General features: G+C 37.9%; 1 protein-coding gene across 5 annotated transcripts in view; it reads right to left on the bottom strand.

Annotated features, from left to right (window-relative positions):
* Positions 1–655: 655 nt before the first annotated feature.
* Positions 656–18,815, bottom strand: part of PALS2 (protein associated with LIN7 2, MAGUK p55 family member) — a 102,181-nt gene continuing 84,021 nt past the window's right edge. For all 5 annotated transcript variants that reach the window (XM_075212244.1, XM_075212245.1, XM_075212243.1 and 2 more), the window contains 3 exons: positions 14,815–15,017; positions 13,831–13,959; positions 656–3,461 (listed from right to left, as the gene is read on the bottom strand). In XM_075212244.1, coding sequence (XP_075068345.1) covers positions 3,285–3,461; positions 13,831–13,959; positions 14,815–15,017 — 509 coding nt within the window. In that variant the 3' untranslated portion in view covers positions 656–3,284. The remainder of the gene's footprint in view (positions 3,462–13,830; positions 13,960–14,814; positions 15,018–18,815) is intronic.

Raw genomic sequence — 18,815 nt, 5'->3', positions numbered from 1 at the left:
GAAAGGTCAGTTAATTAAATCACAATGCAGGGTAATCCTGTAATCAATTGAATAAATCAATCTGAAAAATTTGCAGTGGTCAGCAATATGAATACAGCGTACTTATTATAATATATTAACCTAAAGTTAGAAACAATTATGTTTGGTTTACAAAGTCAACTTTATTACAACTACAGCAAGTCATACTGCTAATAATTCTGTAATAACCATGTTCTGGGAAAATGTGTTAGGACTAGGAAAATGCTTGGAAAGCTAAACACATAAAAGAGAATGCAATTATTTCAAAGCTTTTCAAGATGAAAGCTTACATGAAAGCCTATCCCTGTCCACGTCACTTTAAGAACATTGGGGCGCCTCAGTTTATAAGATTTATTTTACAGTAGCTTTCAAAGCAAGTATATAATAAAATAACACAAAAGTTATGTATTGGTCAAAGTTATTTAAAATTCGCCACAAGGCAGACAGCCATTGTCTGGGCTAAACCCAATATTCATGAAAATGCAGCCTGTCAAATGACCAAACTAGGACCTCATGAATATTAGTGATTAGTCAAAACTCTGAACTTAATTGAAACCCTTTCAAATGTTGCTGCATTTTGAACAATGTGTTATATATATATCAAGCCAACATTATGGTAAAAGAAAAACTCAGCAACTTCAAATACTGAATTAAATTTTTATTTTAATATAATGTGTTATCATTGTGACTTTCATTTTAATCAATATAAAATCACTGTTAAATATCTGAAACCATACTTTAGATGCACACTTAAACTTCGAGATAACGGCATTTGCTCTCAGTTAGCCAGGTGATACGTCCTTTGAAGAAAATATTCATAGAAGGCTTGCTTCAATTCCATCCTGTACTATGCTTTGGTGTCAGGAGATTAAGTACTTAAGTATTTTTTCAGTAAAAGATCAAAAGACCGCATAGCTATTAGAATGTTGATATTAAACATTTGCAAAACTGTAAATGCTAAATGCAACGAATGAGTCAAGTAATTGATACAGCAGCAAATATCTTAGTAATAGTCATTTGTAAACCTTAGCTATAACTGTAGTAATGGGGACTAGTGAATGAAAATTTATTGGGCCCTAATAATAACAACCCATAAGTACAAAATGTACTAGTTTATGTAACTGCCCCTTTATGAAAATGCTGAGTTACATCATATGTTCATGGAAACAAGGATTGTTCAATAATGCAGACATCAATTTCAAGCATTATACCAAATAGTACTATTCAGGAAAAATAAGCAACACCCAACAACATATAGCACAAACATTGTTACACCACATTTTTAAAATACAATGGCAGATCAATTGGAGATGGAACACAAAAATATAATAAACTATCAAAGATTAACCCATTTGGTTTCTTATAGGTTAATGTATAAATAATGAACTATGAGGAATAAAAAAAAATATATAAGGATGTCTGGTTTTATATAAAAATGTCTTCTCAGCAACACACAATACATCTGAACTTTGTTAAAATCCAAAAGGTACTGCTATTTACTAGAAAACTGGAATAAGGCTCTAACAATGAAACCATGGTCCCAACTACACCAAAGCTGCCTGTTATCAATAACTGGAAGGTAACATTGTAGCAAGTAATGTCCCTAAGACAACAGTGCAAATACTGCTTAACAACTTTTAATGAAGAAGGGTCTAAATACACAAATGGGAAATTTCACATTTTTAGCTATAGAAATCAGTAAAGAAAGCACCAACATTATGCAGACTGTAGTGAGAAGGTTAAATGTGGATTTGCATCTGTTTCATACTTAGAATGTAAATACTGATTAAAAAAAATTATATGACACGTTGAGCACAATATACTTTGACATGTTACCTTACTGTAACACAGAACTCTTACAAATTCTAATATCTGTAAAAGGTATGTATTTATTGAGGCAAAAATCTGCTTAATAGACCACTTCAGACACCAGCCAAAAACTGCATTCCCATCCTTCGTAGCCACAGTTTCAGTGTGCAAGACTATTATTTATTTACTACAAATAAAACAATACCAGGATGGAATTGTTCAATTAAGCAGTCAAGAAGAATGCAATAATGCTGGGAGTCTGGTTCAACAGGTGTAGATGTAGTTTAGTTAGCGCCTAACTGAAAACCAATGTCCAAGACCCAGCTATAAAGCCAGAGTGTTTTACTCTACCACTTCAGTGATAGTGGATGCATCCGTTTACATCACATATTTCATAATTTGAATGACCAAATACAACTTTTACTTAGCAATGTCAAGATGTGATATTTTGAGTATTGAGGTGGCCATTGAGTGGCATTATTCTATGAGTGTCTTTGGAATGTGAGCATTTTATTGTTGAAGTAATCAATATGGCAAGCTTCCACTTACAGATGTACTACTAAACCTAATCATAAGTAGTGTTTATTCTCACTTCTGCTAATGTCAGATCTAGACTATCGATGGTAAATCCAGTGTGTATAGTCAAGAACACCCACCGACAATGCACAGTGGGTGTAAAAATTTTGTGGAATGAACCAATATTTATGAACATGCAGTCATTTAATTCACTAGGGACTTGTAGCAACATTGACACACAAGAAAACAGTGATGCAACTACTTTATAGAGATCCAAAAGACTGTACTAAACATTGGTTCAGCCCTCAAAACGGCTGCCTGCACTACATGTTGGCGATAGGTACACTGTAAAACATTAGGAAAACAAATGTGCAGTGATAGGAGCACACACTTTTAAACCAATATTTCTTCTAACAAGTTTATCTACTAATGTAAATTCCCAACTAAATCTTCCAGCATCATGCATTCCATTACACACTGAAGATCTGTATAATGCCACAAAGAGTTATTGTTGCTGCATTTCTTCTCAGAAAAGTGTGTTCCCCAACACATACAAATTCATTTAACCCATTTATGTATCAAACAACAGACTTACAAATTTATTTCAAGTATCCTTTATGTCACAGTGAAAATGTAAGACCAAATGCTAATGACAAACTTTCTTGGATGAAAAAGGCATACGTACCAAATTAAAAATCACAAAAATGCTTGAACGCATTTCCTTCATGTATTATGAATAGAAAGATTATCTTTAAAAAGTTATAAAAATTAAAATAAATTACATATTTAAGTACACTTTCCCTTAGCGTTATATAAAAATTCAGAACAGTGTACGATCCTTTAAAATCCTTACTTGGGAACAAACACCACGAGTGCTGAAGGTCTCTTCCCAGTTTTTGAGCTCACTCTGTCTATTGTCTTTATTATTGGTTAATAAAATCTCAGTAGACCCAACTAATTGGAACCCATTGCTGCTCCACTCTTAACTTCTCAACAGCTGCCTGTAGCTTCTCAAACGCTTTGTCCAAGTTGTCATTTACAATAGTTAGGTCGAAGTAATGGTTGTAAGCTCTCATAACACGAGCACTTTCATCAACTGTTTTCTTCAGGTCCGTGTCCTAAAGTGAAAAAAAACCAGATTGCTATTAGAAAATATGCAACAACTGTCTACATAAGGGAGGAATAAATTTAAAATATTGTCAGGGCTTAATAGAATAACAACATGTATTGCCGAAACAAGTTAAATAGGACAGCCAGAGCCTGCTTCACAGACATTGGCTCCTCCATTTAATTCCACTGTTAACAAGTATCACAAACTATCTATAATTGCAGAGTGGCATAGGTGTTTTACAGGGGGGAAAAAAATGGCTGCCCACATTGCGAAGATAGAGCACTTTCAAGAATGCATCCAGAGTGTTCCATTAAAAAGTATTAAATGAATTAAAGTAATATTATGGCAGCGCATGAACATTGGCTGTGATCGTCAGATAATGTTTGCTCAGTGACTGTCTTAGCCAATCTAAGTGTGTTTCCACAATTATGAGGTTTCTTTCCCGATGCCTCCACTCAGCCAGATAATGCTCTGCACAGCCCTAAATCTGCGTGAGAATTGTGGCAGCACACAGATTGTGAAATAAAATGAAGGGGGTGGGGTCATGAACTACAAGATGCTGGGAGGGAAATGAACTACAGCGCAGTGGAAGACAAATTACAGGACGGAGGGAGGGTGGAATTTTGTGACTCAGTCCCGCACTAATAAACACTCTGTCCAGACTGCAGAACAGCTGCAAGGTAAGTACCCCAATATAGATGCTTTGCAATGCAGGGAAGCAAAAAGGGCAAGCTACACATTTTAAACAGTGGTGCGAGCGGCAATGTGAGATAATTTGCCGCTCAAGACATTTGAGGGAATAAGAATGGGGAAAAAAACTAAGCAAATGTACAATTGTGATCAATGTAGCCCAACTACTCATTTTGGAATGTTGTGCACACAAACTACTCAGTCTGACATTTTTTATGGCATCTGGGATGTGAAAACCCCTAAAGACACTAGGTTAAAGTATGACATGTTGTGAAATACTTAGATGTTAGTTCACAAAATTGTATTTACAGAAATATAAACTGCCAGAAAGTTTTGGGACCAAAGGCTGATTTGGTTTTGAGGCGTTAAAACCTGCATGAAAAGTGCTTTAAAATTCATAGAAATTAGTTATTTGAGCTGCTCTAAACTAAATACTGGATGCTGTATATCTCGCTTTTTTATTGAAAGCAATGGTAATGCATCTAAAATTGCAGATGTGTTAATAATGCAAACAAAAAAACACATTATAGGAAAGACAGCATTAAAAATGCTGGAAATGTGAAGTAAACGGACAGTTTCTTGTTTGTCTTTACACTTCATGCATTACAATTAAAATGTTTAATGACAATGGATGCCAGAAAAATATAACAATTAAAATACAGTAGAGAAAAATACAATACTTGTGAACTTCAATCTAGTCAGAGAACGGTCTGTAACCATAAAATGGCTGCAATTTTGATGCTCTTCAGATAATTTTTTTTACATTCATTGAGTGAAAAATGAAAGATGAACGTGCCATATCTCCTCAATGACATGGTTCATGGTGTAGAGGAACTGTTTATCTTAACATGCTGTTGCCATCCATAGACATGTAATAACTGTACAGCTTTGACTGGAACTTAGGAGAACTTAGGAGAACTATCACCCTAACATGGCATGGACTGAGGCTTTTAAACACAACAGTGATTGGCAGAACCTCAAAGCCAGGGTTGGTCAAGTCCATGGAGTCTGGAAGACGATGTATCTAAAAAAATAGCGCTGGAGCCTAAGTTTTGGGAGTCTTATTGATAGATCTCAAATGCCAGGTTTGACTGGCGGACTGAATTCTATATTATTTTGTCCACCCAAAGAATTACATATATTTTTTTAAAAAACCTCTCTGGTTATGGAGTGTGCATTTTTCTTCTGAAGTGAATACTAATGGAGAGGACATAAATATAATGTATATACTACATTTCCAATTTTTAGACACTATTTCATGTTTGATCCTTTTCTTCTTTCCTGACATATATCTACACATAATAGCTGATATTTAAGGCACTCACATATGTGCAAAATCATGCCAACTACAGGGCAAAGCATATGGTATATATTATTTGATATTCCCATATAGAATCTAAAAACGATATAAATTTCCAAATGAATCAATGACATCACTAAAGAACTTCATGATCGATAGCCATGCGGCAGGAACAATATTCATGTGTGTGACTGGATAACTTATAAGTAACTTATGGTATAAATTTATTTAAAGGAAATAGTGCAGGGCGCTTATTTATATAACTGCAAATGCACTTATTTTTTATATTTTGGTATAGGACATCTTTATTTCTGAGACCAGGGGAGAAAATTAGTTTTTCCTATTTTAACCTTGCTATAGGGAATGCATTATTTCTGATGTATATATCGGATACAATAAAGCCTTTGTTTAGAAAGTCTTTTGTATATCTTGGTGTAAGGAAATGCCTTGTTTGGGGTTTGCAACTTTTCTTGGGGGAATTCTTTGGAGAAAATGTGTATACTGCAACTGTTGGAAGAAAGCACCCATGCTAATCTCATGTTAATTAGACCTATTGATGTGAGTGTCCAATGCCCCTTAAGGGAAAGGAAGGGGTAATTAGACCTGCTTTCTACTGTGTAAAAAATAAGATGCAGGAAATCACAGTAAGGGTTTAGGATCACAGATAAGTGTAAATATTATTAGCTTTGCATTGCATGTAAATCCATGTTTGGGTAAGCAAATGCATCGTAAAAATAGCCTGTGAGGCTGTGTCTAAAACTGTATAAAAAGAGAGCCACTGTACACTAAATGTATCATTCCGATGTTCCATCTGTCCTGACCACTGATACCTTTAAATCAGTGGACCTGTCCTTGTCAGGACACTTGAGCGACATAAACATCACTCTCTGCTTCAATAGTCTGCTTGACAACTTCTTCAATATTGCTGTAATCCTGTGACCTACAGATTAGACCCTAAATCTAATCCGTCCTCCGGCTGTTCTGAAGTTTGGACCCAGCTCCCAGTACCACCGGCTCTGCCAGCCACCCAGCAGCTCTGGCCAGTGTGATAGGCCAGGGGGGATCCATCTACAGCACCCTGATCCATAGGGGTACCAGCCAAAGAGTACCAGTACGGGATTACACTAGCCGCGACAGTTACCCAGAAGGAACGTGGTTCTGGATGCCATAAAGGAATCCAGTGGTGGCAGCAGGCTCCTCCGACTGTGACAGGAAGGGCGTATTCAGAATAATGAAAGGGGACGGTGGCAAAGTAAGCCCAGCCGGTTCCCAGCAACAACAGACAGGGTGACATAGACGGTCCATCCTGTCACAATGTGTTTCTGGTGAATTTATTTAGCAAACAAAATAGCTGCCTCTACTATGTACATGCAACATATGTTCTTTAAGAAAAAAAAAACCAATGGGTTTAGCCTGCCTAAAATTGGTAACATTGTGTAGAAGCAAGGTGTAACAAATTTAACAAAAAACAATTGTACTGTACAGTCATCTCTTAATATTTACATGAATTTAACAGCCCTTGTTGGAACTGTGCAAACTAATACATTAAAGGTTTTCTTTTATATAGTATTGTTCTCAGTTTTTATAATTTATCGCTGTCCCTTTGCTGATGTGCACACTGCCGAGATGTGTCTGCTCTTTAATTTACAAACATGCTTGTTCTGTTCCTGGTAGCTCAATGTCAATCCTTGTACCCCAATGCAATTTACAAAACAGGTTACAGTTAAACCTTAGCACACTCAAAGCATTCTGCCCCTGTTCTACATGGTCAGAATGCATTGAGATCACATTTTAAAAAAAGTCTTACAGGTAAGCATTGATCCTGTGAACATTTCCAAATAAATAAAGGCGAGAGGGTCCCCTTCTCCATCTCCTCCAATCAAAGGCATCCCTGCCAGCCTGCAACAGCCCTGCTGTGACCTAGACAATACCATGAGCAGAACTGATCATGGAGTGAGTAACTCAATTATAGGGTCCCAAGGAATCTGTATAAAAATTGTACTGGAAGCTAATGAGAAAAATACGTAATAAACAATAAAAATGTGAATATAAAAATAAATTTACAAAGTGTAAAAGCCAAATGAAAAGAGATATGTAGCAAAATAGGTGTGTGTACTGGCATGATGGCACCGGAAATGGGTGTAGCTATTTTCTTAGTAGTAGATGATCATTGGTGTCAGGGTTTAGGGAGTCGTAATTTAGAACCCAATCCTTCTGTTCACATATATTTTTAATTGCTTGTAGGTGACAGGTCTGCTTTGATTATCTTAATGTGTCATTTGAATACATATATGTGAGTGTCCATTTTTTTTCTTTTTCTTTATGTATTCAGTCATGTGGCAAGGTTATTGCTGGCAATGGCCTTTATTCAGCTCATTCTGTTATCTCTCTGTTTTGAAACATTCAGAATGAGAACACGTTTCTTTCTTTCTCATGGATTTATTTTCTCAGTGTGGTGAGACAGATCCCCAGAACCATGTTTCTGTTGCTTTTCTCTGTTTAAATGACTACCACCGGACCAGAAAACATGTTACATTTACAGTAACTGCGAGTTAGCCTGCTTCTGGGCAGGTATATTCTTGATCATTAGTGAGTGTACATACATCCCATATACTCGCTTATTATGCTCCTTAAAAACGTTATGTGACCAGCTATAAGCAGTATGCCAACTTTCTTAATGATCATGATATTTGTGTCACAGATGTTCAACTTACAGGACAGCTCACACCAACAGTTAATGTTAATAAAGGATTGCAGCAGAAAGTAGAAGACTGAGTTTCTTTGTATAAATGTCTTGTGTATTAGTAACTGTTATATACATGGCTAGTGCTTTCAAAATTGCACTCACCGTATAATCCCTTTCTTGTAGTCCATTGTGGGACACTGCTATACATACGGGTATAGTAGGTGGTACCAGGAGTCCAGGTACTTAAACAGTTAAATCTGTGAGTGACACTCCACCCCTGCTATACCCCTCCCACAGGAAGGTTATTCAGTTTCTGTCTAACAAAGCCCGAAGGAGGTCAACTAAGTTAATCACCACCACAGTCAACCATACAAAATTCAGAGCAAGGGTGGGCGCGCAGTCACCCCCAATGGACTACGAGAAAGGGATTTTACGTTGAGTACAAAATTCCTATTTTCTCATACGTCCAATTGGGGGACACTGCTATACATAGGGGACCTACCAAAGCTGTCCCCTAAGAGAGGGACTGCTCTGACACGGCTGCACGTAGAACCCTACGGCCAAAGCTGGCATCCTGTGATGCAAAGCCCTGTAACCTATAAAATTTCACAAACGTGTGAACAGACATCCACGTAGCCGCATGGCACAGCTGTTCAGCAGAAGCTCCGTGACGCGCCGCACACTAAGTACCCACAGTCCTAGTGGAATGAGCTGACAAACCTCTATCTGACCTCGATTAAGCCAGCTTGATGATAGAGGTAATTCACAGAGATAAAGAGACTTTAGAAACAAGCCAACCTCTTTTCTTCGTGCCATAAAGCACAAAAAGATCTGTGGTTTTGCGCAAACTAGCTGTGCGGTCCACATAGCACCTAAGAGCCCTGACTACATCCAAAAACAACAAAGACTGATCCCATGACCTAGTACTTTGAGGAAAGGCAGGGACAACAATTTTCTAATTTAAATAAAAAAGGGAAAAAACCTTAGGGACAAAAGAGGGCTTGGTGCAAAGCACCACCCTGACTTCATGAAAAATAAAAAAAGGGGGGAGAACAAGATAAAACCCCCAACTCAGAAACTCGGCGTGCTGAAGACATCGCCAAAAGAAAATCCACCTTCCAAGTAAGGAAATGAAGTTCCACTGACTGTAAAGGCTCAAAAGGATCCTTAAAGCCCGGAGAACCAAATTCAAGTCCCATGGCGCAACAGGATGGACAAATGGAGGCAAAATATGAAGTGCCCCCTGTAAGAAAGTATGAACTTCCGGGAGGGAGGCCAGTTTACACTGGAAATAAATGGACAACACTGAAACCTGCGATTTCAACGAGGCTAAGCGCAAACCTTTGTCCAAACGCGCCTGAAGAAAAGCCAGCAACCTAGAGAGATTGAAATGGGAAGTGTGAAAATGATTTGATTCACACCATAAAATATAAGTCCTCCATGATCTGTAATAATTAGCAGCTGATGAATGCTTCCTGGCCTTGATCATGGTCTTAATTACCTTAGTAGAAAAACCCCTGGCCTTCAGAATCATGGTTTCAATAGCCACGTCGTTAAAGTCAGCCGACCTAATGACTGGCAACGAAGGGGACCCTGAGTGACCAAGTCTGGCCTGAGAGGCAGTCTGAACGGAGGTTCTACTACAATTCCTAGCACGTCCGATTGCCAGTCCAAAGCCACTAAGATGGCCTTCATACGTTCCCTCTTCAGTTTCTTGAGAACCTTTGGGATCATAGCAAGAGGAAAGAATAGGTAAGCTAAGTAAAACCGCCAAGGGATCACTAGAGCACCCATGAATCCCACCACAGAGTCCCTGGTCTTTGAGCAAGAGAGGAACCTTGAAGTTCAAACGCAAGGCCATCAGATCTATTCCTGGACAACCCCAGCGTTGAACCAGGAGATCGAAGACCTCCGGATGAAGGGACCATTCTCACGGATGAACTCTGTTTTGGCTGAGATAATCAGCCTCCCAGTTGTCTACACCTGGAACAAATATTGCCGATATAATTACATGGGAACCAATTTTTTTCCACTACTTTGGATCTGCTTTGCCAGAAGGTAATGCTAAGAAAATAAAAATATTTAAAATTTGCTACAAAAAGAAAGCCCTATATATCACATTAAAAAACAATACAAATATAAAAAAAAGTCTGGATAGAAATACAATTTTTTATTCATCTCTAAAACTGGGTCATTTGACTTGAGCCAATCAAAAAAGAAACAAAATAAAACAAAGCATTAATGAATCCACTGAAAGCGTGCTTGAGCTTTTGTACCTTCCACATTTACACTTATATTTTTTTTGCAAAAATAGATCTGTTCATTTAAATGTGAACATGGCAGAGGTTGTGTCAACATGTAATTTGACCTGGTAAAAAACCTGACAGCGGCCTTCTGTACTGCTTCCAGTTATGGATGCAAACTGTTCTATTAACACCTTTTGGACAACTTATGCTATTTAGGGACCCCACCATTATGTCCACATACTTCATTAGACATGGAATTGGGTGGGATTTTCAAATGCACTCTCAGCGTATATACAGTGAGCATGGTCGTTTATCACACAAAAATTGCAGTCAATCCCATTGTGTTGGTCAAATTCTGACAGTATCCATATGTATGTTGTGGCAGAAAAGATTCTGATGAGGTGACGTTTTTCCAATCTTCAGCTGTACCGTTTTGGCGAGCCTGTGCCTACTGTAGCCTCAGTTTTCTGTTCTGAGATGACACAACTGGACCCTGGTGTGATGGGTTGGGTATGCTTGACCGATGACTAGAATTCAGACAGCGACAAGCCCTAAAAATAAAATCTGAATTTATCAAAAACCGATTGCAAAATAAACAGACTTGCCTGAAACCAGCCGCTGCAGATCATTAACATTGACAGAGGTCGTGATGACGTGAAGCTGTAGTGCCGCAGACCTGTCCATTCGGAATAACTTGCTGTCAGCATGCTGATACAGATAAGCTGATTTTCTATTTCTTTTTGGTACGCTGCCACTCAGTGATCTGTACTATATTATCACGAGTGTTCGACTATACTAGTCTATATATTTTTTTCTCTCTGTCTTTATTTCAGTACATGATTGGAATGTTGAGAAGCTGTGACATACTGTTCCAGTCAGCTTTATGTGATTAACACCAAAGTCTTCAATATTGGGATTTGAGTGTGAATATCTACACATCACTGTCTGATACGTTTTGGTTATTCTATCTTGGATGTGATATGAGACTGGACTGAATACATATAGTGTTGGAAACCAACCCAGAGACTTGGAATTATATACATATGCAATTTTACCTTGCATTCATACCCACTTAGTTCAGAATTATTTCTGACAAAATCACCATTGCGGCTTTCCTCTGTTGTACCTATCAGATTTACTTATAGGTCTTACCAGCCGGATATTTGAAGGAAAGCTGCCTCCTTACGTGGAAGAGGTGCCTATGTGGGACTGAATATTACTGTTTTACACATACAATACTGTATAGAGCGCCATTGTTTATTTCTTTATATATATATATATATATATATATTTTCACGGCCAAGCAGCTCAATGCAAGCCTCACATCACCAACACCAATGCCAAGCGTCGGATAGAGTGGTGTAAAGCACAGACACTGGACTGTGGAAACATGTTCTGTGGAGTGATGAACTACGCTTTTCTGTTTGGCAGATGGGCGAGTCTGGGTTTGACGAATGCCAGGACAATGTTACCTGCCTGACTGCATTTTGCCAACTGTGAAGTTTGGTGTAGCAGGGATAATGGTATGGGGCTATTTTTCAGGGTTTGGGCTAGACCCCTCATCTCCAGTGAAGGGTAATCTTAATGCTTCAGCATACCAAGTCATTTTGGACAACGCAATGCTTTTAACTTTGTGGAAACAGTTTGGGGAACGCCCTTTTCTATTCCAACATGACTGTGTGCCAATACACAAAGCAAGGAGTACAAAGAAATGGTTTGATGGGTTCAGTGTGGAAGAACTTGACTGGCCCGCACAGAGCCCTGACCTCAACCCCATCGAACACCTTTGGTATGAACTGGAATGGAGATTGTAAATCAAGCCTTCTCGTCCAACATCAGTGCCTGACCTCATATATGCTCTACAGAGTGAATGGGCACAAATTCCCACAGAATCACTCCAACATCTTGTGGAAAGCCTTCCAAGAAAAGTGGAAGCTGTTATCACAATGTCATTACAGTCCCTGTTGGTGTAATGGTCAAGTGTTTGAATACTTTTGTCCATATAGTATGTGTGTATATATATATATATATATATATATATATATATATATATATATATATATATATATATATATATATATATATATATATATATATATATACACACACACATATATATATATATACACACATATACACACACACATATACACATACACACACTATATAAATGCCTAGTGGCGTGTGTGGGAAAAAAACAACAAGCTGCAGCGCCACCTGCTGGGCAGAGTTATACACTGGCCTATATATTTCTTGAAGGAGAAGTGACAGTTGGGAGTGGTTGGTGGTTGCCGGGGGTGACAGTGGGGAGTTTTTAACACCTTCAGTAGCTTGATGAAGGATGTGGCGATGAAGATGAAGGATGAGGTGATGGAGAAAAATGATGAGGTGGTGACATGTGGACAAAACCACGTTAAGAAAGGGCGCTTGCGTCGGGAAGTAACGCTCTTCCCCTGAGGAGGCCCAAATGCATGACAAGAACCTTTTTAACACCTTAAGTAGCTTGATTTGACTAGAATGCATGAGTATCATGCACGGGTTAACTTGTGTATATGTGTATATATATATATATATATATATATATATATATATATATATATATATATATATATATATATATATATATATATGATTTTTTTATAAAACCTCTCTGTTAAAAAATAGTACATTTGTTACCTTTTTTAATTTGAAGGTGCACATTATCCAAAGATAAAGCTATGTTGTAGAGATCAAGGAAGGGAACAGAGGCGTCCACCACAGCTTGAATTACTTTAACCAACTCTTTGTGGAGATAAAGCTTACTGGCTAGACATAGTACAAAAGGACTAATTTTCACACTTACTGACTTATCCAAGATAAAGTAATGAAAATAAATAGGGTTAAAGTACTTGTAGAAACATTTTAGGATATCAGCAAGACCCTCTCTAAAGATACTGACTTTATGTAGGGACAATACATTATTGGTTGCAATTTCACATTGTCAGACTAACTGCTTTAAGACCAGAAATCACAGTTTAATATAAGTAATTGCTCATATCCCTTTTTTTATCAGAGGATTTAAAAGGGGGACAGAATGTTAGGAAGTGAGCTGGATATTTTGACAGAGTGCTCATCATAGTTAAATACGGCTGCTGAATTGCAGAATCACCATCTGTGGATTAGCAGGGCTCACATACTCCTTAATATAATGCATGCATAGGTTAAATGCATATAAACAAATGGATAACAAATTCAATATAATTTGGTAAACAGTTTCTAAAACATTTTGTTAATTACTAAATCATTTATTTCTGTTAAAACCAAGTGAGACACCCTTGTGTCTTAAAATTGAACTTTGGTTTACATAATTATAATAGGAACAAAAGATCTACCTTTTACTAAAAAGATCAGTGATCCGCTGCTGGTGTTGATAAACCATATATTTAGCTACACAAAGAGCTAAAAAGTGACTTACAGTGAGCAGCTTTGTTGTAATTCCTGCATCCACAACCGCTTTGTGCATAGCACGCAACGTCTCTAGCTCTGGAGCAGCAATGAATACCACATATGGCATAAACTCAGAAGTCCTTAGCACTTTTAATGCCTGTAGGAAAACATGCAAGTGCATGAAGTTAAATTCAATTTCACTTGTACACAATAAATTGCAGTAGTAAAGAAATGTAATGCTGACCGAGATGCAGATTGCTGGCACCTACACTACATAAGCCATATGGCATGTGTTACCGACAGAGAGATCTAGATCTAGATATAGATATAGATATAGATATAGATATAGATATAGATATATATATATATATACATATACATATACACACACACACACACATATACACACATATACATATACACACATATACATATACACACATATACATATACACACATATATATATTTAGATGCTGTGACAGAAGAGGAGAAGTTCGATATGTGTATTCAGTGTATGTAACCAAGGATCAATTGTAGGTACCAGATCCTAAGCTTTGAGTTTTGCACATAGTATATTTGGTACACAAAAGGAAGTATATGGCTCATATGCAAATACAGGGAAGACGTACAATACCCACCATAAATCAGAAATAGGTAATGAATTGTTTAAAATATGAAGAAAAATTGTTGCACTACCATTATACAATTAGTTAAATTATTTAAGCTAATTCTATAGATTACATCTAAGGATATTAGAAGTCACTTTGGAATACCATGGTTTGTAAAAGGACTAAAGCCTTGTGCTTTTTTATTGTCATGGATTTCCTTGGCAGTTATATCATAATAATTTGTACTAAGTTGGTACATTATAAGTAATAGTGTTATAATCTTAAAGCATTATATAATTTATATCTAGGAAATGGATATAAATGGTTTAGTGTTGGACAGAAAAACAGATACAGCACACATATTAAAGGATAACAGTAATAATAAAAATATAAAATAAATTACCTGGGGATTTACATCTAGTATACACGTTCGTCCAGATATTACAACTTCGTGAATGGAATCTATTTTTGTGCCGTAGAGATTGCCCTCATACTCTCCATGTTCCAAATATCTGCCAGATTTCACATCAGCTTCCATTTCCGATCTGGATACAAATCTGTATGCATGCCCATCTTTTTCATCTTCTCTTGGCTTGCGTGAAGTGACTGTGGAAGATTTAAAAAGGAAGTAAACTGTTAACTTTGTGTGCTTGTCAGTCTCTGGAAATGTCATAAGACAGTAAAGATGCAAAGAATTCTAGAACAATCTAAGGGAGATAACGTGATTGTGCTATAGCTGGTGCATATGTTTAGCAAGTTATAGGGATCATCTATGCAACATTCCTGGTGCAATCTGGAAGGCTGCAGCGACTCTTCTTCTGGTAAACACACATTGTTCTCATCACTAGAGTAAAGGCCTTTTGGACTCTTATGACATAGGAAAAAAAAGCTTTGTGTTGAGCTTCGAAACAAGTATTCATAGGGACATATTCAATTAGCTTTTTGGTCTGCGATTACGCGCAGCTGCACAAATCCCGAAACCACAACATCGTGGATTTGTGTGCGCACCCCATAGGGTTGCAAAAGGAAATCTGCGATGTTGAGGTACTGTACTGTCACTTTACACGTGCAGTCGCGCGTAATCGCAGACTGAAAAGCGAATTGAATGTGCCCTATAGTGTCTTTGTGTGAGCAGGGGGAAGCTGCACACCTGTTTACTATGTACAAACACAAATGCTAGTAGATTAGACAACCATTAGTAACAATGGTGACCCTTTTCGTTAGAGGAGATGTTCAAGGCAGTAGAGTCCCTTTCCACTTTGCAATGAGGTCTCTGATCAACAATTTTAGCCATATTGTATTTCTATAATGCGTCCTATATAAAAATATTTGCTTTTCATGAATACATTTTTTTCCAACTGTTTGTCAAATTTGGTCAAGTTAATCTATAAAAAAGACAGAAACTGTTCAAATCTTCTCATGTTGGCATTTCCTCTTCAATCCTCCATGGCAGCCGACACAAAGAAATAACTCCCTTCTAGTTTGAGTAGAGGCAGGAAAAGAGAAACACCCACACAAAGTATAAAGTGCAGCTTGTCGTGGTGTCTTTTCCTATCCTTAGGATAGGAGCAGTGCTTTTTGTTTTTTCTGCAGTGCAGTGGTACTCCTGGAACCGACCGACGGCACAGAGAGATGGATCCCCAGGAACTACTAGTTGCTTCTTTTGGTAGCAAATGCGCGTTTAGTGTGTGCACTCATGTCAGCACGTTGCACATGCCCATGCTCCATTTCCATGTTCAGAAGACTCCAAGGAGGAGGATATCAGGGATGCTAGACGTAACAGGGGCCGTTTCATGTACCCCATGATGGTACTGCTGGCCCCCATAGAACACTGTTGAAACTGCTGAACACTGCAGGAGGAGCAGCACTGTAGAATTACCACAATCATGGAGCCTGAATCCACCCCCAAAAAGCCGAAGAGCACCCATTCCAGGAAAGCAAATAGTCAGGGGTGCTTTTACTGGATCTTGTTTGATTTACTTATTATTTAGTGAAATATTCTTCCTACTCAGTACTCTTTCAGAACCTGCAGAAGAGAAAAAGTATTACAAAAGCCATCAGCATCTTGCTTGTGGAGCTTTTGACAAACCCTAACCAGAGGATTGTGAAGGGGTTTTCTGTACAGACTGTAGATCCTAACCTAAAGGAAACAGTATGCAGCCCCCTGAACAATTTAGAGAATTAATCTATTCGATGCAGGCATGTTTGTTTTTAAGAAGGATTTACATGCCATGCTAGGGTTGAAGAGACCCAAGTCACAGACAAGTATAGCCTGATATAATGTCAGGTTTGGTCCATCTGAAAAGGGTACTTTGCTGACCTCAACTAGTCTTCTAACAGCGAGTTTGGGTCAATTAAGGAAGATCCCAATTGAGAAGAACATCCACATTAACCAGGTTAAGCAAACATATTTCCAGATCCATGAGGATTACTGAAACACCAGATCATTCCTCACTTTAAGATTTCAATGTTAAGGATTCCAGCAAAAGAAATAAGAGTTTTCACGATACACCATGTAGTAAATGGCTTAATTCATAAGGAATGGAAGCTGTTGGATAGATGCCAAACTAACCTTAAAAGAATTGATTGAATGGATCCCTTTCAGGATGAGGAGGTGGCAAAATCGAATTTGTCTATAAGGTTGAAACATAATTAGCCAGCCTTTCAGCCAAGACCGTTCCTTTGGAAGATGGAGGACCCTTAAAGAACTGACTTTGGACAGATTACCTACACACACACGTTAAAGAAAAGATTACTATACAGTACCTACTTAATAGCTTATAGGTAATCCAGAGAGGAATTGAATTCATCTGTGAGGCATCATTGGATACCACTGCTTTTTTGACCTGTTTGGCCTCAGGTGCAGTGGCTAAAACAGCTCTCTGGCTGTGTCCGTGGGCAACAGATGCTCGCTCAAAGAATTAAATGATGGATTTGAAAGTTCACTGCTTTTTGGTGATCACCTAGACTGAAGGATTCAAAAGATATAAATACCACTGTCTTCTACAAAATCGAAGGGCAAGATATTTCCCTTCTTCATTTTGGTAACACTTCAAAGAAGCTAGGAGATATAGAGCTGAGAGACAGTACAGTAGGCAGGGTGGTGCCAGGACATCCAAGTAATCTTTTCGGCTTTCAAAGCTAAAGAAGGGAGGACAGGACAAAAAGTTTTTCCAATGACCATCACCCAAATCAGATCACATTAGTTCTGATTGGTGCAGAACTGAAAGCAGGAATTTGGGCACACACTACCCAAGATTGTTGTATCCCCTGTTGACAATATCTTGAACACAAGATAGTATTGCATTATGTACCCAGAGGAAACTCTTGTCAAAACCAGAACTCCATTGTAATTGGAAGCATTACACATCCATCTATTGCAGGAGTCTCCAGTGATCTCCCTTGATCAGCCAGCCCAGAGCTCAGAACAGTACTGGGTTTTATTCCAGGTTCTATGAGGTGCAAGCAAAAATAAGTGATGTTTTAATACCCTAACAGGGTCTCATCACTACAGAATATTGTGCTTAATTGAATATGCCCCTTATCTAGGTTTGAAAGAAAAATAAAATAAACATAAAAACATTTCTGTGCTACGCGTTTTTAGCATCAGACCTGTGCACTTGGATCCACCATATTTAAAAGTGCATTAAACCTGAGTATGTAAGGAAGAATCCTTTTTTTTTTTCTTAAAATGATTTACCCCGTTGAGTGAGTACTGGAGTCCTACATGTACAATCCAATGAGTTTTAGGACTACTGTACTCTATGCTCAGTTCTGTATAACCAGTGGTCACACCAATAGTGTCATGGATATGGGCCAAAATTGAAAGGCTGATTATTATTCTCTTTCATTATGGAATCATTTTGAATTCCTTTCCTCACTGATTATTTGTAATATGGGTTAAAGTTTTGGCCACAGACGTGACCCACCTACAACAACTTATTTGTATGGCTGCTGGAGTTCACCTTGCCCTCAAGTGGAGATCCAACTAATGCTGGCAATACAATGGCCACTTGGGTGACCAAACCAGGGTAAGAACTGCAATCACATGGAGTTGCATGCACACTTCCAAAAGTGGTCATCTGCCAACCAGATTTTCACATTAGTATTGGATTATCCATGGCCTCGTGCTCATTTAAGCACACAAATGACAATATAAAGAGCAATTTGTTAATATTGCAGTTTGTCTGATAATCTTATTTAAAATCAGGTTGGACACTATAGAGTACCAGGTTGGCATTCAGACAAGTCTACCGATAAGGAGATGCATGAACTCACACTCCACACATTGTTTGCACAGGTCCATTTTTTAGGTTTATGGGTACTCTTTTGTAGTACTTAATTTTGTGTACATTTATTTTTGCTTATTGTTAACTTTGTAGGCTTTGTATGTATGCATATGTG

Source organism: Mixophyes fleayi, chromosome 5, assembly GCF_038048845.1.
Source record: "Mixophyes fleayi isolate aMixFle1 chromosome 5, aMixFle1.hap1, whole genome shotgun sequence".
NCBI lineage: Eukaryota > Metazoa > Chordata > Amphibia > Anura > Limnodynastidae > Mixophyes > Mixophyes fleayi.
Note: the sequence above shows the minus strand (reverse complement) of the source record. Positions and strands in the feature narration are given on the sequence as shown.